Below are 26,291 nucleotides of genomic sequence, written 5' to 3' on the forward strand. Positions count from 1 at the left end.
GGTATGTGCTGCTTGCTTGCTTAACATTCAGCATTTAAAAGGATAAGAGCATGGACATTCCATAGGTTGGCATCCATTGGGAGGGGGGAATATATATATATATATATATATATATATATATATATATATATATATATATATATATATATATATATATATATATATATATATATACACATCATCACACCATTTGATGAAAGCCTTTATCCCTGAGCAGGGATCAGCTTTTTGTGGGCTCCATTCATGGTACCCTTTCTTGTGGCAATGTTTTTACGGCCGGATGCCCTTCCTAATGCCAACCCTTTAGTTGCCTTCGAACCTGCAGGGATAATTACCAGTATATTGGTGCTTGTTTCGCCAACCTTCAGGAGGATGACAGGCTGAGTCAACCCCCCTGATGCTCACTCAGCAGTCAGCGGGGCTCAAACTCAGGACCCCAAGGATCCCAAGCCACCGCCTTGACCACTAAGCCCAACCAGGCTCGTGTGTGTGTATGTGTGTGTGTGTGTGTGTGTGTGTGTGTGTATACATATATATATATATATATATATATATATATATATATATATATATATATATATATATATATATATATATATATACATGTATGTAAATGTTAATAATGTACCAAGTAGCAAATAGTGATTAAACATTTTTAGACATGTGGTGCATCAAATAAATGCAAGCACAAAAACCTATAACCAGAATCTTCCCACCCCCCCCCCCCCGACTAACAATAACATCCCGATAGTTCACGTTTTTCTTCCAAGTCGTGGAGTCCAAAAATTGATGTCAATGAAAACATTAACGGAAATACAAAAATCATCTGTTGACCTAACATCAAGGGGAGGCGCATGTGGTGTTTGGCGGAGAATGTTTCATGGCCTTTGATACGTGATATGTACAAGTTGATCTAACTGAACATCTACATCCATTTATAATCAAGTTGAGTGCAATAATAAGATGTAGCACATAAAAGGGAAGTAAACTGCTATCTTTAGTTAACAGACATGGCTGGAACCAAAGAGGCATAACCCAAGATGTTGTTCCATGCATTCTTCAATGTTTCCCCTTATCCGTCTGTTGATTTTTGGTTGTTTTTAATTTTTCTTACTCTCCAAGTAATCAGAGACAGATTCTATGATGTTGAAGTCAAAACTTTTAGGGGCTATTACTTCCCACTGATTAGCATCCCAATTCTGATGTTGTTCGCTGTACTTCAGTCTCCTGGCTTTGTTACCTTTACACAGAAAGGGCTTTCTGACAACAACACACCCATGGAAACCACTTATGATAAGTAACCTTCTGACGGTAAGATGAGTCCACTTAAATCTCTGATGTTTGTGCCAATTCTTGTCCAAGTTCAGCACTTAAATTTTTTTTCTATCTTTAATTATTGCTCATCTGTTCTGCTGAGTTTCTTCGGCCTTCCAATTTTTTTCCATCTTTAGCTCACCTGGAACATAGTCCTGGAGAGTGTATGGGATGGCTCGTTGTCCTTCAGTCAGTCTGTCCATCTGTCCACAAACACTTGCAACTTCTCTGAAACTACACACACATTTCCGATTAAACTTTAGCACCACCGTCATCACCTGTGATTTGCCACAGTTTGTTCCAAATATATTTTTTAATCAGGGTCAAAGGGGATCTCCGGGTGGGGTGGGGGGGGTGTTTCCCCCTAAAAGAGCTATTTGCTCCAACATTGGTACATTTTGCTGATTCCGTCCCACATTGACTTCCTCCTCAGTATCATTACTCTACCTGGTGAGCGCCCCAGGGGTATTGCCCATATTTTTAACTTGTCCTGTCTCACTTTGATTTTGTATTGTTGGTTGAATGCCACATCTGGAAGTAGCTGTTTTCTGAGATATTTATCTGTGGGAATTGCTTTCTTGCTGTGAAACTACTATTTGAGTCTTGTCAAGTTTGGACATGGTGTGGGTTTATATTACCTGCAAGAGAGAAATTACAAATTGGTGAAAACAATGTGGTGGCCTAAGACTTTTGCATAGTACTGTATATTAGTGTGCATACAACCCTCCCCTCTCCCCCCCTTCCTCCCACACTTCATTTCCTGTATGCATCGTATACATACAGGCCCAATCTTCACCCAACCTTCACACACACACACACACACACACACACACACACACACACACACACACACACACACACACACACACACACACACACACACACACACACACACACACACACACACACACACACACACACACACACGAGAGGTCAAGTGTGTGTCTGTATAAGATTAAAAAAAACACTAAAGTACAAATACAACTTTGTGAATGTCCCATTAATTTATATAGAGTCAGCTGCGTCATCTTTTATTGTGTCCGCGATTGACTGTAAAATGTTTAATTGCAAAAACATAGCTTTGAGTGCTCCTTTAAATTTGCACCTGCCATGATAAATTTTTCTCATGCGCATTGCTCATGGATCATGGTGCTTTGTTTTTGTTCATGGTACATCCTATGATGTGACCGTGAATTGTCACCATACATTTTAGATGCTTCAACCGTCAAGGTGATCTCAACCACCCAGCCAGTAAAAGCCCAGCAAGTCAAGCAATCACATCAGCAGATACTATACTTGTTCAAGCTTTCACTCACTTATTATTTAGCCTGAATAATAATCAATATACTAATACAAATTAGTTCCCTAAATTCACGTTATTCACTGTTTTATTCATAATACTTTGGACCATTTATTATGCTGTTATACAGCAGTAACCCAAAGTGATGTGAGACTAAATGGTGAGCAGAATAAGATCCAACAAATCGGGCCAGGATGTGACTTTCTTCACAAAGACAAATACCATGCACAAAGGCAGGACAATCTTTAACCAAATGATTTACATTGTTTCATTTAAAGATGAACCTTCCTGATAAGCACAACTTGTGCAGGTTCATAAGCACAACTGGATTGAAGTGGATTTGCATGTCCTCCCAATGACGAATGCGGAGAGAAGATGGAATTATTACCGAATGTGCATTTGCTCAATGCGACACTCACTCAGTCTTCCATTCTGTCCTGAGAAATGGAGAAACTTTGTTTCTTTATTCGGGATATATTAGTTACAAGTGTCTTGATAATGATCTGCTCCATGACTAACCCACTTACCAACCAAAGTGAACCTTTAAATCAAAGGCAATATTACTCGATCTATTTATTGAGCATTCCACATGTTTCCCTTGATACCGTCACTCAAGTTCGGAAAATATTGGAAATCTCAATTGAAGAACAATACCAAGCACAACCTGTCACCCTATTCCACAACAATATGCCAATTTCCCAACAAAAGCAGATACTTATATTACGCTGCCATCCTGGTCCTTAAAAAGTAATCGACAAATAATAGAGTACAACAAACATTTGTGTCATTGGTATTGTTTAATTACTTGTTTTCTTATTAAGCCATATCTAAGTCGTTTTAGTCCCGCGACAGCATTCTGGCTCGTTCACGCTGAGAAAAAGGGATTCTCATTGAAATGAATGTTCAAAAAAAACATACTTCGATAAGCTGAGTGACACTTCAATGCAGGCCTCTCATCAAGTAGAATTTCTCTCAGATGAGTGCGTCAATTTAAAAATAGTTTAAAAAAAGATTTCCACATCTACGCTGCCGATTGCCTCTCAAACAAAGAGTATTTCCACAAAACTACTTGGTATACATTCACCTTTGTTCGAAACACATTTCATCTCATAGCATCGGTGCTTTCTGACTTCATACGATTTGTTTTTCTTCAACCTGAACTTCACGCTTCTTCATCTCTATCCTTCTTGCATTTAAGCTTTTCAAAAATTTTATTTATGAGTTTCAACTACAGGTTTTCTTCTACAGGGTGCCCCACAGAAAACCAGGAAATTTGGTACAGTTTATTTAAAACAAAACAAAAGCAAACTTAGATGTAGTGTAAAACAAAGATACACTTTATAATATGTTTGTTTATTGATATGGTAAAATACGGCAAAATAAATCTCAAATTCTCAAATTTCCTGGTTTTCTGTGGGGGAACCCTGTATATTGAGAAAGTACAATACCCATCGTGCTGTTCTGTACATCTGATTTCCTCCACCACTTCAGGTGGACGGATGTTATGTCTTCATTCCTATCTATCTGTTTGGCTGTCTGTTTGTCTGTCAGCAGGATGTCTCAAAAAGTTGTGGATGAATTCAGACAAAATTTAGGGGACACGTTGGGCATGCGACAAGGATGACTTGATTAGATTTTGGTGAAGATCCACATCCGCATATTAGAAATTACGAAATGATTCTTCACCATTGAGAGATTGGGACAAAAATGATATACTGTATAGCACAATATCTCAAAGGATTGTGCATGGAGTTGGACAAAACTTGATGGACAGGTTGGATGTGTGACAAGGAAGGAATGATTCGATTTTGGTGAAGATCTGGATCCGAGGATTTTTCAAGTGATTCTTCACCATTGAGTAATAGGGCTAAAAACGATATATAATACGATGTCTGAAAAAGTTATGCACGGATTCGGACGAAACTCGGTGGGTAAGTCAGGTAGGTGACAAGAACAAACTGATTCGATTGTTGTTCAGGTCCGGATCCAGATCCGGCCTATCAGTGGGATATGAAATGTGAACTGTCTTGCCTGTCGTAGGTACTGTATGCACTCTACCAAGTGCTGTTCTAGTTATTTGTCGTTTCAGTGCTTGTACACTTTTATGCCACAACCTGCTCTCAGGTCGAAGACAGGCCTTCAGGTTTCCTGAAGGTTTTTGCCTGGTTGCTAGGGGCCTACCAGCACTGTAACTTGAAGTCCCTCTCCATAATTGTTGTATGTGGACTGAAGGGGGTTCTTTATCCATTATTTGCTGTACTAAACTATGTTCAGCAATCTTTTCACATAAAATATTTTACTTCAATATTTAGAATCCTGGTAAAGATAAATGTTGGGGTGACAGAATGAACCTATTCAGCTTAAATAGAATCTACTGATAAGAGGTAGAAAAGGTGGCTAATCCTGAGGAAGCATGGTCATTATACCTGATACTTAGTTGTGATGGAATCTGGATTGTTCAATTTGAACTACATGCTGCAGCACTGACCATAATTCACACAAGCACCGACTTGTTTTAACAGTGAAGCAGAGAAAGAATGATGGTTCTAAAAATATGGAATACAAATCGATATACACTTTGCTTCAGTCACTGTTTTGATTGATTTTCTGATCATAGTAAGGGCGCTCTCACCAGTCGGTGCTACACTGTTACAGCTGGGATTCAACAAATGAAATATTGCATCTTCAACTTCACCTTTGTTAACCGGGATGTTTCCTGCTCAAAGACACTCAAAACCACAAATTGCATCTGTTTAATTAGTTCTTGGTAACATTGAAAATGCAATGGCCATATTTTCTGCTGTGAAGTAACCTTCAGTCACTTATCATCAGACCAAGTTATTCAAAATGAAAGGTACTCCTGGTATCGAGTCACCTAACTCCAGCCATTGATTCATTGATTATGGTGGCTTTGTTGTGAAAAAGCCACTTCTGATGTGCCCTTTTCTGCATCTCAAAGTGAAGTGTGAACACAACGGGAGGTTGTTTCTGTCGTTTTACCCTCCTTATCACCCCCAGCCCCCTCCTTTCCTTCACAACACCATTGTGCTGTTTCCATTGTTTTAACTTCATCACATCATCATTAGTATTTTTATCACTCTCCATGCACATCGAGATTCATTATGAGGGCATGGCGAAGTTCATTTTGTGCACCACAAAGGGCATTTACTATATTGGTAGATTCCATCAGCAGAAAAATGAATGTAACATGTTAAATGTACCTTGTATGCAACAGTTTACTGTAAAACGTTATTGTATTTGGTTTAATATGCTTTATTTGTCGTAATTTGAATTTTTTTAAAACTTGCTCTTTCAAATTAAAATCGATTTAATCTCGAGTTATAAATAGCTCACGATAAAAATATGAATTAAAAATGCTTAAATTATGTTGGGAATGGTCCATAAAGTATAGCACTGCTTGGGTGCTACAGTAGTGAAGTAACATTACATAGCTTTTTAAAAATCTTTTATCTATCAGGACCAGTGGTGAAGGGTATTTATGCCTGGTATGCCTGGTGTTGGCTTAATGGTTCGGGTGGTTGGCTTGGGATCTGAGAATCCTGAGTTCAAATCCCGCTCGGCTGTTGAATTAATACCAGGTGGGGTTGACTCTGCCTGTCATCCTTCTGAAGTCGGCAAAATGAGTGCCAGCTTGCTTGTATACTGTGTCGGAGTGGTAACCCATCCAGGATTGTTCACAATAGCCAAGGAGACTGCTTAGGCAGCACCAACGCTCTGCACAGAGTATCATCCCAATGGATGGATGGATGGATGGTAAAGAGTACTCAAAGACCCACATGTCACAATGCATCACAATGATAGGAACCAATTAATGAATCCAAGTACAAAGGTTTGCTTTTTAACAATGGCGGTCACGTTTCCTTGGATTGGTTTTTCAGACACGAGCTCTGGAGATGGAGAAAGAGGACATCTTGAAGTTGGTCTTCAGAGGGAACGTTAAACTGGGGAAACTTCACGAGAAAGTCCAAGTGAGTCAAAGCATCCCTGGTTCATGCTCTTTGTGAAGTGGTTTGAAAAGCAACATAAATCAACCATGTAGAAAATCTCGAAGTATAACTGATATTGTATATATCACCAATTCCATCTTCCCATCTATTGCACTGTTGAGAAACCTGTTCCTGATATTTTTTCTGTTGTGTTTGGTGGTGGAAGAACACTTCACAATAGTATTTTGAATCAAAGACACCCAGCACAATTTCTTTTCATTACAACACACAGCATATACAAGGTTCCTGGCACAGCCAGCGACATAACCCATAAATGAGGCACAAGACAAGTGTAGCAGGCAACATATTAACGAGTGCCACTCCAATGCTGACCCGTTCCATCACAAGTAGGTAGATCCCTAGAGGTAATGAGCTGAAGTAAACTATGCAGAGCAGCCAGAACAAGATCCGTGGTACACGGCTACATAGACTTGAATGGTGCATTTCCCCACTACTCATCACGACCATACCTTCTGACCTCATGATTGGTTGAGAACCATTAGTCATTTCTGAAGTGGAGAGGGCAGCAGTTACTATAATGCCTAAGGTCTGTTCGTAATCACCACTGCTGGTGCTTTGCAAGATGGTCCCTGTTGTTGTCGAAGTGCTGTCACTCAGAGGCGGTGATTCTTGTGAGGTCCAGATAACAGGATGCGAAAGCAAAGAAGATGTATCATCAGGAACGAGACCATCTTTGGCTTGGGTGGGAGCAGTTGAGGTGTTCAGACCCTCTGTATTGAGCACCATTTCGGACATGTGTTGTTGATGACACAGCCGGAGTCGTTGCCGCCTTATGTGCATCCTGAACAGCAGTGCCTGTGCCTCAGGCAATGCCGCAACCCCACCTGCACCCTGAATATCGGTGCCATGTCGGCAAAAAGGGCATGGCACGTGTGTTTCAATGTCTGCAGCAATTGGTGATACATTGGTAGCAGCCACAATCTTGGCAAGGCAACGAGCACAGACAATGTGCCTGCACGCAAGCATCTTTGGTCGGCGCAGAGAAAGGTCAAAGGGAACATAGCAGATGTCGCATTCGAGGTCATCGTGACTCGAGTTGCTGGTGATGCTGGGCCTGTGAGGCTGCCACACTGCATGCTCTGGCAGGGATAGAAACCGTGTGTGAGAGAGAGATAGAGAGAGAGATAGAGATAGAGATAGAGATAGAGATAGAGATAGAGATAGAGATAGAGATAGAGATAGAGATAGAGATAGAGAGAGAGAGAGAGAGAGAGAGAGAGAGAGAGAGAGAGAGAGAGAGAGAGAGAGAGAGAGAGAGAGAGAGAGAGAGAGACATAGATATACATATAGATATAGATATAGATATAGATATAGATATAGATATAGATATAGATATAGATATAGATAGAGAGAGAGATAGAGATAGAGATAGAGATAGAGATAGAGATAGAGATAGAGATAGAGATAGAGATAGAGATAGAGATAGAGATAGATTCTTGTTGCATTCATTTAATGGTTAGTTTACATTCGATTTGATGATTATTGTGAATAATCTTTTTATTTGGGAGTGACAAGGTCCAAGGCTCATTGAGGAACTGTTTACACAAATCACATGCATAAAGTATACAGGATAAAAAAAATTTGATACCCCTTCAGAAAATACTTATCATCTTGTGATGGGTGTCGTCAGAAAGGCATGCAAATGGATACCTTTGTGTACCTCGTACATTTTTTAAAAAACATGTCATGTTTTTGTTCTGAATACTTAAACTGCTCCATAAGCCATCATCACTACAGTGGAAAGTATTTTGGTCTGACATTGAAGGCTACTCTTGTATTGGGATAGGTTATAATTTTGTGTTTGGATATGTCTTTCAAGTTCATGGGGTCTTTGAATCATTGGAGATGTAAACAAAAACAAAAAAGTAGAATAAGTGAAAGCAAAATGAGGTTCAGTTGCTGCCCTGGAAAAGAAAAGACAAGGTGGATATTTCTGGAGTGACTTGGGATTATGAATGTGGAGCGGGCAGAACCAGATGGTGTGTCCTCCATTTGACACAGTTAAATGAACCTGACACGACAAAAGACAAGGAGCTGGTACTCTCGGTCCCCCACCTTTTGGGTGGTATGAGGAATAGATCTGTGTAATATCAAAACTAAATCTTGAACAGTTTTGAAATATCGTGTACACAAGCCAAATTACCAAGATGGTTGCCATGGACACAGAATTCAGCCAAACACAGCCATGATCTCGTCAAATTGCGATAATGTCACGAGGAATAGATATCTGTAATCTTCTTCTTCTTCTTTCGGCTGCTCCCGTTGGGGGTCGCCACAGCGGATCATCCGTATGATCCGCATAGTGATTTGGCACATGTTTTACGCCGGATGCCCTTCCTGACGCAACCCTGGTCGCCTCTTACGACACAGGGATATGGTACTCCTATTTTAACTGGGGTATACACAAGCCCAGTGCACTGGTACTCATTTCGCCGACCTCGGAAGGATGACAGGCTGAGTCAACCCCCTGGTGTATTAATTCAGTGGCCCAACGGGGCTTGAACTCGGGACCTTTTGGATCCCAAGCCGCTGCCCTAACCACTGCGCCAACACCAGGCTGAATAGATATCTGTAATATGAAAGCTAAATGTTCAACGATTTTTGAAATATCGTGTACACAAAAGTACATGGATGGATGATCGGTCATAGATGGGTGATCGATCGGTCAGTCGGACAAGCTCATTTTAATGTCCCGCGTCTCTGACCTTGTCGGAGGGGTGTGGACCAAAAACAAGAGATGAGCTTCACCATGGTGAAGGAGTTATTTAAACTGACTGTTGGTATGTGATTTCAGAGCCATATATTTGTTACATACAGTAAGGACGAGACAAAGACAGAGACACAGACATAGACACAGTCAGTCAGTCAGAGTCAGAGTCAGAGTCAGAGTCAGAGTCAGCCTTGCATGAAGTATAAGGGAGGTTAGGATCGATAATTCTGCCATTTTTGTGGACATAATAAATAGAGCCTCAACAGGAATTGCAATATTTAAGCAAAAGGAGAATTAACAAATGAAGGACTCATGAGTCACCTCAAATGGATGCTGTCCATCAGAAGATAAGACATTTTAATGTATCTGCCTTGTCTACTGAATCATGTTCACAATTTTCAACTGCTCTTTCACCAACATGCTGTCGTCAAAAATAAAAGAACATTGCTCAATAATTCCGTTCCCCTTCATCTAACAGTATTTCTGCTTGTGACTTGTGTACAAAACTTGTCTGTAGAATTACTTTGAACATGTCGTGTGTAATCATGCAATCCATTTTTCAAAGACAAGTGTATGTCAAAGACTCATTTATTTTATGCCTAAAATCTCTGTCGGATTTTTATATCTGATGGAGCTCCAATATGTGTACGTTCTCATTGTGATGATTTTATTGCATGGCATTTTTCACTAAAATAATGGCTCGATGGTTGAGTGGGTCAGGCTTTGTTGCCTCATTTTCATGGTGCGTTCGATACATATGGCTGCTCTGAACGCGGTTTTTGGTTGTCGACATTTAGGTGTGGGTACACAAACTTGAGGCTTCACCAAGCCAGCTTGTGAAAAGTTGTGCCACTCATACTCTTGATCCACCAACCACAACTAATGGGACCTAGTATAAACTTACGGTGATTTTCCCATGTAATAACACCAAGGATCGATCACCATGGTAGTTGGTTACTTCCTGTGCAAGTACGGAGCACGAGCCAAAGCTTCTTTGGAAATTGTCTTTTTAGTAGGGTCATTTGCTTGGAATCCGTGACCATTTTGTTCCTACCTTTTTCTCTTGATGGATTGAACAACCTGAACCATTTTAAAGGAAAATTAGCTCCTCTGCCCCTCTGAAAAATGACGGCTAACTCTGCTAGAGCACAATATTCAAAATGGCCACCAACGCCATCTTGAAAAACATGAAATGTAATATCTCTGGCATTAGATGAGTTACAAGGACGAATGAGATGTCGTTTTTCACTAATTATGGCATTACAAATCCACTGGAATAGTTATTGTAGAGTTTAGGATTCATGCTGACCTCTAAATCCAAGATGGCCACTGTCCGCCATCTTGAAAAACATGAAATGTAATGTCTCTGGCACAAGGTAAGCTAGATGGGCATGTGAGTTGTTTTCCACTAATTTTAGCATATCTAATATTGCTTTTTATATTATTTCAGATGCATCGCATGCCCACGATACGGGAATGTGGGGAAAAAAATCAAGTGTATATCTAATATTACTTTTTATACTGTTTCAGCTGCATCGCATGCCCATCTGATGAAAATCGCCGACGTGTGAAGTGACCGAAATAATGGATAATAGAAGAGAGAGTGAAGAGTTACCAGACAAGACATTAAATGAATATGAGTGCATTTTACTCTGTGGTAAGCGATGTACCGCAGATGATCGTTTGGAAAACATTACACCTGAGAAGTGGGAATCCATCCGGGAAAAGTCTTTACAATGGAAAGAACTTTATAAGTTTTCACATACACATGAAAATGTGGATTGGGAGGAGGGACCAAAGGGTCACCACATGCATAGCACTTGTTACGCATCATTATCCAGCAAGCGCAAGCTCTCTCAAGCCGAAAAACGCAAACACAAATCCGAGGAACGTCTTGAAAGAGATGAAGCATCAGATCAACAAGACCCTTCCCCAGAGGCCAGTGCACCTAAAAGGCTCCGCTCCAGTATGGGTGTCCTTCACGATAAGACTCTGTGTGTGGTGCATGAAAGGGGCATACAAGGGTAGTGATCGTGACAAGCAGATTTTACTCCTATCAACAGTAGATGCCTGGACTAAATTCAAGTTACATACTGTCTGTCTGGAAGATGAGGTCATGAGATTGAGACTTGACACTCTGATTGCATCCATCCCAGATCATCAAACAGCATTTGGGTTGGAAATCCGCTACCATCATGCGTGCTGGCGCAAATATGTAAGCGACCACAAGCCCCTTTCAGATGAAAGCACTCAACATCTGCAGCGTGTAAACCTCCGAGAGGCCCAAGCTCTCTTCTTTAATCATATTCGTCAAGTCATCTTCAAAGACCATGAAATTCGCACACTGCAAGGCCTGCTGCAGGACTATAAGCGCATTATCTCAAATCACGGACATAACTAAGTAGTAAAATCCAGCGACTTAAAGGAAATTCTCGTCAATGAATTTGGGGAAGACATCGGATTTCATGAACGCATTCAAAAGAATGTGAGTGAACTGGTATATGATACAACAGCAGCAGGTACATACATCGAGGCAGCAATATCTTCATTGGGTGTCAGCAATGATCAGTTGGTGATGATTGTTGCGGCACGACTCAAAGAGCAAGTCATCAGGACAAATACTATTCCCTGGCTCCCATATATACACGAGTTGGAGAAAAAAGAAGACATCAGTGAGCTCCTGCTGAAGCTGCTCACATGGCTGAAACACCCAAATAAGTCTGCAATTGATGACAGTCCATCCGTCCGATCGATTGCATCTTTCCTCACAAGCTACAACACTGGAAAACGCACTGCATTTGAGATAAATCTCTCTGTCTTGCTACATGGACTGACCAAGAGTAGGGAGATAGTCTACATAATGCACAAAGATGGACTGGGCATCAGTTACAATGATGTACTTATGCTGCAAGATTTTTGGGTGGTCAATGACCTCAAGTGCTCATCTGATTGCCCCTTCGAACTAGCTGAGGGTAAGCCTGCTATCGCTATAGTCGACAACGATGACTTCAAGAGCGACACACTGACCGGCGCTGGCCAGTCACACCGCACTTATGTCATGTTTGTGCAGCCAGAATCATTTGATACAGAACTTCCTTCCGAGAATCACGAGGCTAGACCAGTTCCCGGTGCCAACTTTGCATCAAACCTCTCGACAACTCTCAAAGAGCTCGGAAGTGAAATGCAAAAAGTCAACCCGTAAAAGACAGCGAAGCGTGGGGAACCACCTCTCAGGAAGTCACCAGCTGATCAAAATTCTCCTCCTCCTGACACATCGGTGCAAAGAATTCGTGGTGTGATCCATGCATTGGCCAGGGCACAAGATGACCGAACGAGACCTAAGCCAGGAGAACAGACTGTGCCTGGGTTTTCAGGGTTTCATGCCAGCATGTCAAATGCAGATGAGAAGAGTCGAGCAATATACCACATGACCTATCCCAACCCACCCAGTAAGACAATTATCAATGATGTGATGTGTAAGCTTGCAAAATCAATCGAAGAAGAAAAGATGCCTTTTGCAATAATTGTTGGTGATCATCCTGTCTACATGCTCATGCTGGAGTTGAAAAGTGAGAATGCTGAGCTGTTCAGCAAAATCTTACCATTCATGGCACCCTTCCACATCCAAATGTCGTTCATCTACACTATATGCAAGAGGTTTAAGGGATCTGGCATCTCAGATGTGTTGGTGGCAGCTGGTATTATAGCAGATGGGTCTGTTGATCAGGCCCTTCGTGGATAACATGTTAAGCGTGGGGTTCGCTGCTTGCGACTTTTCTACGAGATTTTGGTCCACCATGTCATAGACAAATGTTTGGAAGATTCCCCTCTATCTGAAGAAGTAGAGGCATCCCTTGCCAAGCTTCGACATCCGATTGATGCACAGGAACTTGCAGATGAACATGCAGAGCTAGAGAGAAATGCTGAGCTGAAGGACCTCGTTGGTGCTCTCTTCAAGGACTTTGATGGTGCCCCACAAGCAGAATACTGGATGTCATTCATGGAAATGGTTGAGGTTCTAACTCAAAATATCCATGCAATCAGAACAAGCAACTGGACTGAGTTCAAGTCCTCACTCAAGCTCATGCTTCCTTTGATGCAAATCTATGATAATGACAAGTATGGTCGGCATCTCCCCGATTTCACCGCAGTGCTTGATACCCTTCCTGTCGATCAGGCTGCATACATGGAGAGTGGTATGTTTGCACAGTCAATGACAGGAAAACCATATTCGTGTGTCGCCCTCGACATATGGATAGAGTCAACAATGAATAAGGGCTCTAAGCTGAAGTCTGGTTGGTTGGCCATTCTGAACAATGAAAAGCAGCTCCTTTCAAACACTCGGAATGTGAATAATATCAATCGGGTGAGAACAAAGGTCCATCGCCATGCTAATCGCAAGAAACAAGGAAAAGGGAAGCATGCTGATTGCTCTTCGAGTAAAATGAAGAAGGATGAACAAGCTGTACAGGATATAAGCGCACGTCTCACTGAATTCAAGTGTGATCCATTTGACCATACAAACAAGACACTCCGATCCCGACAGTCAGGAATCCCAGCCTCAGACGCTCTCGCTGCCGACTTGAAATCGGCAAAGGAGGATGGCACAAGCAAGCTGAAGCAGTTCTTGAATGAGAGAGTATATTCCAAGACCAAGTCTCTCAACGACAGAGTTCCCGATAGCAAGCGTTTGAACTTTTCAACTCAGGAATTGAAGAAAGCAGATGGTGAGAACCTGAGGGGAAAGACTGAGGAAATGGAGCGTAATGCCTTGGCCTCTGTTCTCGGACTGGTTGAACGAGTGGTGCCCTCAAACTTCAAGAAGTCCTGCAGCATCATGTTACAGCCGAGTGCCTTTCCATCTTCAACGTCAATGGAACCATCCGTAAGGCACAGAAAAGCAAGCTTCAACAAAAACTAACTATGACTGTCATTCCAGAGTCTGATGTATGCACGTCTATTATTGATATGGGCCTCATCTGGTGCCTAACAACTCCTACCATTGAAGACAGAGAGAAGGGAGACGGTACCAAATATACCTGGGGAGATTATGCAGAGAAGTCGGTGCACTTCGTTCTAACGAGACACAAGCATGCTGAGCGCATCATTTGCGTCAATGATTCATATGATCAGAATTACACGATCAAGGACAGTGAGAGAATACTGCGCCAAAAAAAACCTGCCAATCAGCAATGTCTTCATGAAGACAGAAGATAAATTTCCTTCTAGTAAAGTTTTCCATGCTCTCCTGGGTAAACCTGAGAACAAAATCCACCTTCAGGCATTTCTTCAAATGGAATTCCAGAGAACAGCAGCAACAACTAGCACCGAGATCACCCACTGTGGAGTTGGCAGCACTGCAAAGAATCTCACCACAGGCAAGCTTGTGCCAGAGCTCCCATGCTCCCATGCAGAGGCAGATACGGCAATGCTCACCATATATAGTGTGCTCCGGTCAGACAGCTACACAGCAGCTGCCGTTCTTGACACAGAGGACACAGACAACTACGTGCAAGCGGCATATGTTGCTCAGAAGACAACAGGAATCCTGTGTGTGAAACGCAAACGTCAGCTTATTGATGCCCGATGTTTGTGCAGTGAGGCAATGGCTACATCCATCATACCACTTCATGTCCTCACTGGGTGTGACCACAACTCTGGCTTCTATGGAGCAAGCAAGAAGCTCATCGCAGATCGTCTGGAGAAGTCTAAAGAGGCACACGAGCTGCTAGCATCATGTGGTACACAGCTCCTAGTCACAGAAAAGGTCATCAGTGATTTGGAGCGGTTTGTCATTCGATATGTCTGTGATACCAAAAGCAAGACCCTGGGAGATGCGAGGGCAGCGAAGTGGAGAGCTCAGAAGAAAAAAAGCACTATCCGACTTGTGCCTGACTTGGACAGTCTCCGTCCGCACTTGGAGCGTGCAAACTATCTTGCATATTTGCAAAACCATTACCAGCTCCAAAGTCACCCCTCACTGATCGGCCATGGATGGCATCTTGAAAATGGCCTCTGTCTGCCTGTCCGTTCAACCCAGCCCCCACTTCCCCCATCCATACCACTACCTACAAATCCGCAGGCAGAGAACAACAGTGATGATAGCAGCGAAAGTGAGGACAGTGATTCTGATAGTAGCTCATACAGTGAATCATGTAGTGACAGTGAAGTGGCAGATTAGTATGTACAATTAGTATGTAGTTTAGAATGAGTAAGTGTCATGCAAACATTAGTGGAAAAAAAAAACCTCATTCGTACTTCCAGTGCATCTCATTCATATTTTTCAAGATGGCGGACAGTGGCCATCTTGGATTTAGAGGTCAGGATGAATCCTAAACGCTACAATAACCATTCTAGTGGATTTGTAATGCCATAATTCGTGAAAAATGACACCTCATTCGTCCTTGTAGCTCATCTGATGCCTTGTAGCTCAGAGATATTACATTTCATGTTTTTCAAGATGGCGTTGGTGGCCATTTTGAATATTGAGCTCCAGCAGAGTTTGCCGGCATTTTTCAGAAGGGCATAGGAACTAATTTTCCTTTAAAATGGTTCAGGTTGTCAAATCCATCGAGAGAAAAAGGTAGGAACAAAATGGTCACGGATTCCAAGCAAATGACCCTACTATTTCCCTCTTCGAAACTTTCATCGATCCTCGATCATGTTGCCTGTCTTCCAGATGACTGGCAAATTGCCAAAGGGTTGCCAAGTGAAATTTTTACAAACACCTGAGTAGTAATGGCAGTGAGCGGTGATGGCACGTCTACATCGTGATAACATATTGTGTAAAATTAATAAATTACTATTTTCTTGCATTTCAAGGAAGTATTTTGTACATGTTGTCCCAGGCTCAGTAGAGGCTTTATAAAACTAGACATTGTCTTTGCTTTTGAGAACAACAGCTTCATCTGTCTGACGAGCAGGAGAACTACAAATTGGCGGCGTGGTTTCCCTCTCCCCTCCACCCCTTGTATTGAGAAGATTGTTGCATTTAATTTAGTTCTCTCTCCATGTTGGACGCTTGATTCACCTGCAAGTATGGTTTATTTTCATGTGCAAAAAGTAAATCAGGAATGGAATGAATTGAAGTGCAGACTTTCTCTTTGCTTTTACTTTTTGAGTGAAGTTAGCATCGGTTTGATTAAATTCATTAACTTGGGTGAATAACAATGAACGGACAAGGCCGTGACTAGTCTTCTTCTTTCGTATGCAGCACCATTTGTTCAGGGTGCCGACGATAACTCACCTACTCTACAAAAAAGCACCCTTGGATCCTTAACGTCCACCAACTAATGCTGGCAGATAGGAGGCCCAGTTTGACATCCACCTGAGGGACGACACACATTGATGAATTGACCTGCCTGTGAAACAGGGATGACAGTTTATAGCAGGGTATAAATTCAAAGCCAGGCGAGATCGCTTTGAGGTGAGTGTGTGTACCTCTGGGCCATCCTGCCAGTCCTGCTAGTTCCAGATACTGACACAGAGAAGTTAATGTTTTCCAGATGCGAGTATCAATTGCATCTGGGGTCTTTCAATCTCGGAGCATATGCATTACATCGAGTTTCTTCACAACTGCTCCAGCATGCCTGCAGCCTTGTATTGCTTCAAGTTAAGCGTTCTGGTAGATAACCGTGATGATGACAAATGACGCACAGCTAGTTTGGCTGTTGGTCTTGCTTACCAATGATCTTTTCTGCTATTCCTCTTCTTTCTTTTCTTGCCATATATATGAATGTATGTATGTATGTATTAGTCTGTATATACACTCGGTGTATAAAACAAAGAACATCTTCCTAATATTGTGTTGTACCCCTTTTGCCCTCAGAACAGCGTCAATTTGTTGGAGCATGGACTCTGCAAGGTGTCAAAAGCGTTCCTCAGGGATGTTGGTCTATGTTGACTCCAATGCTTCCCACAGTTGTCAAGTTGGCTGATGGATCTCTATTCCGAATAGCTCGTTCCATCTCATCCCACAGATGCTCAGTTGGATTGAGATCTGGTAACTGGGCAGGCCACTGCAGTAATCTGAATTCACTGTCTTGTTTGTGGAACCATTCCTGGGCAATCCTAGTCTTGTGGCATGGGGCATTATCCTGCTGAGGAGAAATCCATTTGCAGATGGATACACTGCTCCTATGAAGGGATGCACCTGATTGGCAATGATGTTCAGATATCCTGTGGTATTTAAACATTGTTCCACTTTTATCAAGGGTCCAATGTGTGCCATGAAAACACACCCCACACCATCCCACCAACACCACCGGCCTGCAATTTGACACATGGCATGATGGATGCACGTACTCATTTTCTCCATACCCTAGTCCTCCCATCAGCATGAAACAGCAGGAACCAGGATTCATCAGACCAGGCAATGTTTTTCCAATACTTCAGTGCTTTCGTTCCTTAACCCACTGCAACCACAGGTTCTTGTTTTTTGCTGAAAGAATTGGAACTCCATACGGTCGTCAGATGACATACCCCATTCATGTCAAGGTACGATGAGTTGTGCATTCTTTTTGGGGATTTTCGGCACCAATGTTGTTCTGGACTGTCAGATGACTAACTGTAGCCTGTCTGCTGTTCTGCACAATTAATGTCAGCCTCCTTTGGCCTCTTTTATCAATGAGCCATTTTCGACCACTGGCCTGCCTTTGGCTGGATGTCCTTTGGGTGTTGGACCATTATTGAAACACACGGGAAACTGTTGAGTATGAAAAACCCAGCAATGTTGCAGTGCTTGACACACTCAAAGCAGTGCACCTGGCACCTACTACCATACCCCGTTCAAAGGTACTTAAATCTTTTGTCTTGCCCATTCACCCCCTGAATGGCACACATACACAATCCCTGTCTCAATCGTCTCAAAGCTTAAAAATCCTTCTTGAACCTATCTCTTCCCCTTCATATACACTGATTGAAGTGGATTTAACAGGTGCAATCAATAAGGGATCATAGCTTTCACCTGGATTCACCTGATCAGCCAATTTCATGGAAAGAGCAGGGGTTCCTAATGTTTTATACACTGAGTGTATATAGCCTCTTGCTTGCCTGCCTCTGTAATGAGCAGTATAAACTCCCCTCCAATGTCTATCTATCTTTAATTTGAGTCCAGTTCCCAGAGTCCAAAACAAATGAATGTGTTCAAGAGCTGCAAAAGTGCAATAACACAAAGTTAAACCTTTCCTTCTCCACTGATCCGACTTCCAACTCCACCCAGTCCTACAGGGCAAGGACAGCAGCAGCATTGAGCGAGTTGTCTTCACGTGCAGCAGAAGCTGAGCAGGGCTTGGCAGGGCATAAGGGACAGTTTGTCCATGAAGTTCAGCAACTGCGTGGGCTACTCGGTGAAAAGCAGGGGTTGGTGGAAGCGTTGCATGGAGAGAAACGGTAAGAATAAGGAGAGGTTTCCACAGCAAATCAGACTTCTGTTCAAACTAATGATGGCATCAGTATCAAGATTTGTATTTGTGCTCTGGCAGAGTGTAATGTCTATGTGCTCTGGTTCTATATTGTGGAATTTAAATTTCAAAGTGTGATTATTGTTATAACAAACAAATTAAAAGTTATTGTCACAAAACTTTGGCAAAAGCCATCCCTTGAATTGTAATTTTGTTTTTCAATTATAGCATTATGAGCTTCAATAAACTATGGCAAGAACTCTGATAAGTGCAAGTTAACCTCTGCAAAATTGTTGCACCGTATCTCTGCACCCAATCACCACCTTGGTGTCCCTCACATTTGATTACCAGTAACCGTTTGCTTGTTATCATGTGTGTTCAGATCATCAATTTTAGTGTTGCCTTGTTTACACACCACTCGCTCGGCCTTCAAGGAGAGTGTGCACTGCGTACTTCAAATTGGGCTTTCATTGAAAACCATTTGCTTTTTACCTGCACCACCAAATGGAGGTTGTGTTTTCACTTCTGTCTATCTGTTTGTGAACAGGATATCTGAAAAAGTTATGGATGGATTTGGACGAAATTTGGTGGAGAGCTTAGGTATTCGAAAAGGACTAAATTTTCAGTATTTGGTTAAGATCCAGATCCGGATTCGGATCCGAGAATATTTTTGTGATTCTTTCACCATTGTGTGATGGGGCTGAAAATTATATCTAACATGATATCTCAAAAAGGTATGGATGTTTTTGGATGAAACTTGGTGGTCATGTTGGTGTGCGACCTTTGGCTTATGTTAATCTTTTGACCTTTTGACCTCAAAAACAAGAGGCTTCTTCATGGTGACAAACTCTACAATGTGGTGAAGTTTCGTGAAGATCGGTTTAAAATTGTGACCTGTAGGCGACAGACAGACAAACAGACAGAAGAACAAGAAGAAGACGTCCTGCAGAGCACGATACTTGCAAAATCCCTAAAACAAATTTGACCTCAAAAATAATTGGTGGTTGAATTCAATGACCAAATCTGCAACTCCTCTTCAAATTTCAAGTCAATCAGATGAAAATTGACAATTTTAGAAAATCGGCCTAAGTTGATCTCAAAAAGAGTTGGTGGTTGAATTCAGTGACCTGATATGCAAATCCTCTTCAAATTTCAAGTCAGTGAGTCGAAAATTGAGGATTTTAGAAATACCACCTTAGTTGTTGACCTTGGTCCTATGTTGACCTTTTGTTCGAGGTTGACCGAAAAATGATTGCCTCGTTGAATTCAGTGGCCTGAAATATAAATCCTCTTCAAATTTCAAGTCAATCAGTCAGATGAAAATTGAGGATTTCAGAAATCTCACCTAAGTTGTTGACCTTGGGCCTATGTTGACCTTTTGACCTCAAGAACAATCGGCTTCTTCCTTATGACAAACTCTACCATGTGGTGAAGTTTCGTGAAGATTGGTTTAAAATTGTGACCTGTAGGTGACAGACAGATAGACAGACAGACAAACAGACAGAATAACAAAATTGACAGCAATATACTTGAAAAATCTTAAATTTTGCAAGTTGTAACAAGAAAAGGACATCATGCAGAGCGCGATACTTGCAAAATCCACTCCCCTCTCCAAAGGTTGCCATGGATACATCAAATTGTCCATTTTATGAACATTAAAATTCACAATCTTAATCAAACTTCAGGTCAATCGGATGAAAATTTATTATTTTTCAGATTGAAATTGATTTTAGAAGTTTGATCTTGAGTTGACCTTTGACCTTGTGATATCAAAAATAGTTGTTTTCCCAATTCAGTGATGGACTATGCAATTGCTGCATAATGTTCAGGTTAATCAGATAAAAATTGATGATTTTTCAGATGAAATTTGATTCTTTCAGAAGTTTGACCATTGGTTGACCATTTGACCTCAAAAAATAGTAGCTTTCCCAATTCAGTGATGGACTATGCAAAGTTAAGATGTAAATTGACGATTTTTCAGTTGAAAATTGATGATTTTAGAAGTTTGACTTTGAGTTGACTTTTGACCTTTTGATCTCAAAAATAGTTAGTTTCCCAATTCAGTGATGCAATATGCAAATATTGTTCAAATTTCAAGTCAATCCCATGAAAAATTATGATTTCAGAAATTTGACCTCAAGATGACCTTTGTCCTCAAAATCAATAGGCTTGTCAGTTGAGACAACCTCTATAACTTGGTAAAGTTTCATGATGATCGGTTTAAAATTGTGACCCGTAGGCGACAAAGAGACAGAACAAGCCGGTAGGCGACATGGCTGCTCGCTCTAGATGGAAAGCTGACCGACGCGATGAGCCCATATTCATGTACATGGTATCAATCAATTTAGCACAATAAATATGATTATCACAGCCCTCTTGGTTTGTGCCCAGAAACCCGCCTTGTGAAATTTCAGGCATGTTTCCAAAGAGACTAACAAATGGCAGCCCTGGTAATTCCATTTATCTATTGGCTAAAGATTTTATTTTTTTATATGATGCTGTGAGACATTCTCCTTGGGCACAAAAAAACAGGTCCCTCAGAGGTTCAGTTTCGGAGGTATTGATTTTTTTGTACAGTCCACAATAAGTGTACGATGTACGATAAAGTATTTTAGCTGTTGCTAAGCAACGGAGGAGTGCATAGCAACCATTCATTTTTGTGTACATGCTAGCTCATTGTACACATTTCACCCAAGTTTCATCAAAATCAGACTCTTTCTCTTAGAGATATTCGCAATTAAGGCCTAAGTCACATTTGCTCTACGGCGAGGATACGGCGGCCGTACGCCCTCTGAATTGACAGAAACGTGTGGCGGCCGCAGAGTTTCTGCAGTGGCTTCAGGGTGGCCCTACGCCATTTGGCTATCTTTTACAGGCCGTAGGGGTCGCCGTGGAATTATAACGCGGAGTTATATCTTTTTTCATTTCTACGTTCGCCGTAGCAATTCGACAAGCCGAAAAGAAAAAACTGGTAAAGAAAAAAAAAATGAACCCACTCGTTACCGTCCGTCTGGCCGCACGTTCGCCTTAGGGCCCCCTGCGGTCGCCTTGCGGGCACCTTGAGACTACCTTGCATCTGCCTTGAAAATTCTATGGCCGCTGCAGGGCCCCCTTAAGGTCACCGTGCGACATCAAATCAAAGACCGTACGGCAACCCCACGTTTTCGGTCTCCACAATTTCTAAATACGCCGTGCGGCTCCCTGAAAAATAAAAACATATGTGACTGCTACATTGTGTGACCGTGGAAATACTGCGGCCGCCATATAATTGCTAGTGGCCGTAGATTTTGGAGACCCCACGGCCGCCGTGGCAAATGTGACTTCGGCCTAACCGTTTCGGAAATGTTCGACATGTACTCGCCCATAACATATCTCTTCCTACAAATATTTTTTGTTAGGGCTGCAAATTGGCATGGAGGGAGCTAGATAGATTGCGCACAGAACTGTAAGCTTCGATTTTTCGATTTTTTTGACCACTTTAAAGGGCTGTTGTTATGCCGTTGCTCGGGCCCGGGGTCCCATATTCGAAAGCACACGATTCCCAGAAATATTGGTCCTACCTACCAAATTTCATTGGAATCGGTTGAGTGGTTTAGCCCCGAGGCTTGACCAAAGTTTCGCGGACAGACAGACAGATGTAAATGTCCACAATAAGGGTGCTCCAAGAGCAGCCAATAACAAAATCGACTGAGCAATATACTTGAAAAATCTTCAATTTTGCAAGTAACAGACAAACAGACAGACAGATAGGGGTGAAAGCATAACCTTCTTCACCTTCGGTGGCGGAGGTAATAAATGGAGATAATGACAACTCTACATGGTGGTTGAGCTTGAAGCACTGCTCACCAGAATGTGACGTCCTCTGGCGTTGCGAATGCTTTGACAAGAGTATACTTTCTATTGGGCCAAAAAGGAATAAAATATGGAAGTAAATTTAGATGCTCATCATCATAAGGCTGGCTGGCGGGATGGCCGAGAGGTACTCACACTGTCCTCTAAGTTGTCTAGTCTGGGTTTGAATCCTGGCTCATGTATAAGCTATCACCCTGGTGTTTCACAGGCAGGGTCATTTATCAATGTGTGTGCCGTCCCTTGGATGGACGTTAAACTGAGCATCCTGCTTGCAAACATTAGTTGGTGGACATTAAAGATCCCATGGTGTCCTTCGCAAAGGGTCGGTGAGCTATCGCCGGCATCGTGAACAAATACCAAAATCCTGCCACAACTACTGCTGGTAAGGCAATGGCAAAGTATCCAGCATAACAATGGCCAAGAAACTACTTCGGCAGCACTGATGCTCTGTAACAGAGTATGGTACATCAGAGTCAGATCAAAGAATGATAAAGGCATTGTGAATTATGTCTAATCATTTTGATGACTATGCACGAAGTGATGAGAGAGCGGAGACAGCACAGATAAACAGACAAACACTGTTGTATTATTTATGTAGATAAGATACGGGTGGCAATTGCACATCAGATGTCAGTAAAATGCCGGAATGAGCTTTTGGCACACACAGCACATTAATGTGATAGGATGCAATTCGTGACCGAAGATCATGCGAAATGCAGTTTTGGGAGGAAGGGTACAAGTTCAGAGAGGTTCATTGTTATAACCTCTCGCCAGCACATGAGCAGGTGAGCAGGTCAGTGCAGAGTAGGTCAATATTGTGGGTCTGTGTCTTTGTACATCAAAAGTGGATCGTTATACTGGTCTGTGTCCCTGTCTGCATGGAGTAGGTCATAACATCAGTGGGAGTAATAGGCACTCGTGATATGCTACAGGTTTCTTAGGTAATTTTGTTAATGCTGGTTTTTATGCTTTTCTTATTCCCCTCTTTTAGCCTCCATTTCTTATTTTCTCATGAATATATTTAAATATATACGTACTAACCGTGCTACTATGGTGCTTCTCTGCTTTGAAGCCGACTGTGCATTGTCCTGATGATGAGGATATCAAGTGTTAAATGACTGTTCAATGCTGTTGTTGGTTGTAAACCTAAATAATCCCCCTTCCCAAACACGGCTACCCCTGCGTGATTAATGCACCCACCCCTTAATCCAGTGATATACCCTGGTTTTCACTCACTCTCCTCTCTCTCTCTCTCTCTCTCTCTCTCTCTCTCTCTTTCTCTTTCTCTTTCTCTTTCTCTTTCTCTTTCTCTTTCTCTTTCTCTTTCTCTCTCTCTCTCTCTCTCTCTCTCTCTCTCTCTCTCTCTCTCTCTCTCTCTCTCTCTCTCTCTCTCTCTCTCTCTCTCTCTCTCTCTCTCTCTCTCTCTCTCTCTCTCTCTCTCTCTCTCTCTCTCTCTCTCTCTCTCTCTCTCTCTCTCTCTCTCTCTCTCTCTCTCTCTCTCTCTCTCTCTCTCTCTCTCTCTCTCTCTCTCTCTCTCTCTCTCTCTCTCTCTCTCTCTCTCTCGTTGTGTGTATGGTGTAGTGTCATTCTCTGTCATTCTCACCTTGAGTAGTGTGTTTTATGGGGAGAGCAGGAGATTATTAAAATTCAATGCAAGGTCGGTTTTCTACGTTCCACGAATGATATGTGATACTCTAACGATACTAAACGAAATATCAACAAAGTAATGGGATTTATTATATTTTCAATAGTTCATTATGCACACCAAAATAAGAAAATTGATATCACAAATTCCCTTGTGAGTGGTGGTTTGCGATTCCGGCTTGCCTCTCGACTCTCGTCTGACTTTTTTCACGATTACCGTCAATTGCTTGGGTCGATGAACAAACATCCACTCTCAATTTCCGATTATTGTGATTATTGTACTAAACAGTACAAGCGTTCTTATTATGGAGATAATAACGAAATGCGCTGCGACCGAACAAGTGATGCTTACCGGTGGTAACGGCGGCACCTTCTGTCGGACTGGGACTACGTGACTCCTCCATGTATGCGATACGCCAGGCAACCAAGCAGAGAAATCTTTTAGTTGCTATTCCTGTTGTATCCTTACAATGGGTCTCCTTTCCTGACGCTGCCCGATGACTAAAAGGCGTGGTGCTGCAGCAAGGGACGGGGCTTAAAAGGGCGGAGTCGTCTCCGGCCCTCCCTGTGTTAAGTTGCCACCATTTCCATCGATACCTGGACCCTGATCGTTTCGGGCACAGACAATTATAGGAATGGGATGGTAGCTTTTAAACAATAATAAGGAAACGGTGATACAAAGCTGTAATTGTAAATCGTACTTTTGATTTCCTTTAGTATGTGTGGGAAGCACTTTTCCCGTTGATTGGTGTTTACCCATTTATACCTATACAGCAATTATATAGTGGTCAGTTTAACATTTTTTGGGGCCCTGGGACAAAAAATATGAAGGCCCAAAAGGCCAAAAAAAGAGGACTCCATATTATTTTTGGTCAAAACACCCCAAAAAGAGGGCTCTGTGTTATTTTCACCAAACCAATGGTACTCCATCTCTTCTGCATCTGATTTTGACAAATTTCCCTGACAATATCTGCTGCTCTTCCTTCGCTCCAATTGGTTCTTCTGACCACGTCCTTGTCAAAGTGGACATCTCTCTGGCTGTTATCAGAGAACCACCTCACCGCCGTCGAGTCTGGCATTTCACTCAAGCCGACTGGCAGGGTCTCCGAGCAGCCATCAAACTTACAGACTGCTCTCCTATCACTACTTTCTCAAACATCAACTCATCCTGGGAATTGTTTCAAAGAAACTTGCTCTCCCTCATGCACAGATTTATCCCCTCTCGTCTTCAGTTGTCTTACCCTTCCTCCCGCCCTTGGTTTACTGAAGCTTGTGGCGAGGCAGTTGTCCTGAAACAACTTGCCTTTGCCTCATGGAAAGCAAACCCAACTGAGGGCAATCTCAGTTCTTTCCACAAAGCTCGGAATAAGTGTGTATCTACCCTCAGGAGAGCCAGAAAACAACATCTTTCTCATCTCAAGTCTGAACTCTCAAACCTCTCTCCCTCCTCAAAACTCTGGTGGCGTTTAATCAAATCTGTTTCTGGTGTATGTTCCACCTCCATCCCCTCCCTTACCTCAAATGGCCGCACTGCTGATTCCACACGTGATAAAGCTGAATGTCTAAACTCGGTGTTTGCAGCTAAATCTTGTGTCCTAAACCCATCACTATCTCTACCCACTTTACCCAGTCGCACCCAACTGTCCCTGGACTCTGTATCCTTTTCTCCTGACAAGGTGGAGAGCTTGCTTTCAAACCTCGAGTCAGATTCTGCAACCGGTCCAGACGGCATCAGCCCACGTGTCCTCAAAGCCTGCTCTTCTGCTCTTGCTCACCCTCTCTCTGTTCTATTCACCCTCTCATTTGCCCAAGGTCATCTGCCATCTGCTTGGAAATCTGCTAACATCACTGCCCTGCATAAAAAAGGTGCAAAAACAGATCCCTGTAACTGCAGACCAATCAGCCTTCTCCCAATCATCAGCAAGGTGATGGAATCCATCATCGCTTCAGACTTGAAATCCTTCCTCTTCTCCAATGGCTTGATTTCCAATCATCAATTTGGTTTCAGACCAGGTCACTCTACCCTGGATATGCTGCTTCTG

The 26,291-nt window shown here is 42.2% G+C and overlaps 3 protein-coding genes across 11 annotated transcripts in view; 2 read left to right on the top strand and 1 right to left on the bottom strand.

The window, feature by feature from the left end:
* CEP89 (centrosomal protein 89) overlaps positions 1–26,291 on the top strand; it is a 159,772-nt gene that overhangs the window by 123,662 nt on the left and 9,819 nt on the right. For 6 of the 9 annotated variants that reach the window (XM_085891686.1, XM_085891682.1, XM_085891683.1 and 3 more), the window contains 2 exons: positions 6,514–6,603; positions 18,573–18,742. In XM_085891686.1, the coding sequence (XP_085747812.1) occupies positions 6,514–6,603; positions 18,573–18,742 (260 nt within the window). Of the gene's footprint in view, positions 1–6,513; positions 6,604–17,180; positions 18,146–18,572; positions 18,743–26,291 lie in introns of those variants that run through there. The other 3 variants (XR_015060851.1, XR_015060850.1, XM_085891688.1) reach the window with 3 other exon arrangements.
* LOC147021589 (E3 ubiquitin-protein ligase RNF182-like) lies at positions 6,602–24,786 on the bottom strand. The gene is made up of 2 exons (XM_085891693.1): positions 24,602–24,786; positions 6,602–7,721 (listed from the first exon to the last, which is right to left on the bottom strand). The coding sequence occupies exons 1-2, from the start codon at positions 24,651–24,653 to the stop codon at positions 6,841–6,843; spliced, it is 933 nt and encodes a 310-aa protein (XP_085747819.1). The 5' UTR covers positions 24,654–24,786; the 3' UTR covers positions 6,602–6,840.
* Positions 14,445–17,174, top strand: LOC147021590 (uncharacterized). The gene has a single exon (XM_085891692.1). The coding sequence runs from the start codon at positions 14,445–14,447 to the stop codon at positions 15,531–15,533; it is 1,089 nt and encodes a 362-aa protein (XP_085747818.1). The 3' UTR covers positions 15,534–17,174.

This window comes from Eptatretus burgeri, chromosome 8 (genome assembly GCF_056783735.1).
Source record: "Eptatretus burgeri isolate ZD-2024b chromosome 8, Ebu_testis_v1, whole genome shotgun sequence".
In the NCBI taxonomy this organism is placed as follows: Eukaryota; Metazoa; Chordata; class Myxini; order Myxiniformes; family Myxinidae; genus Eptatretus; species Eptatretus burgeri.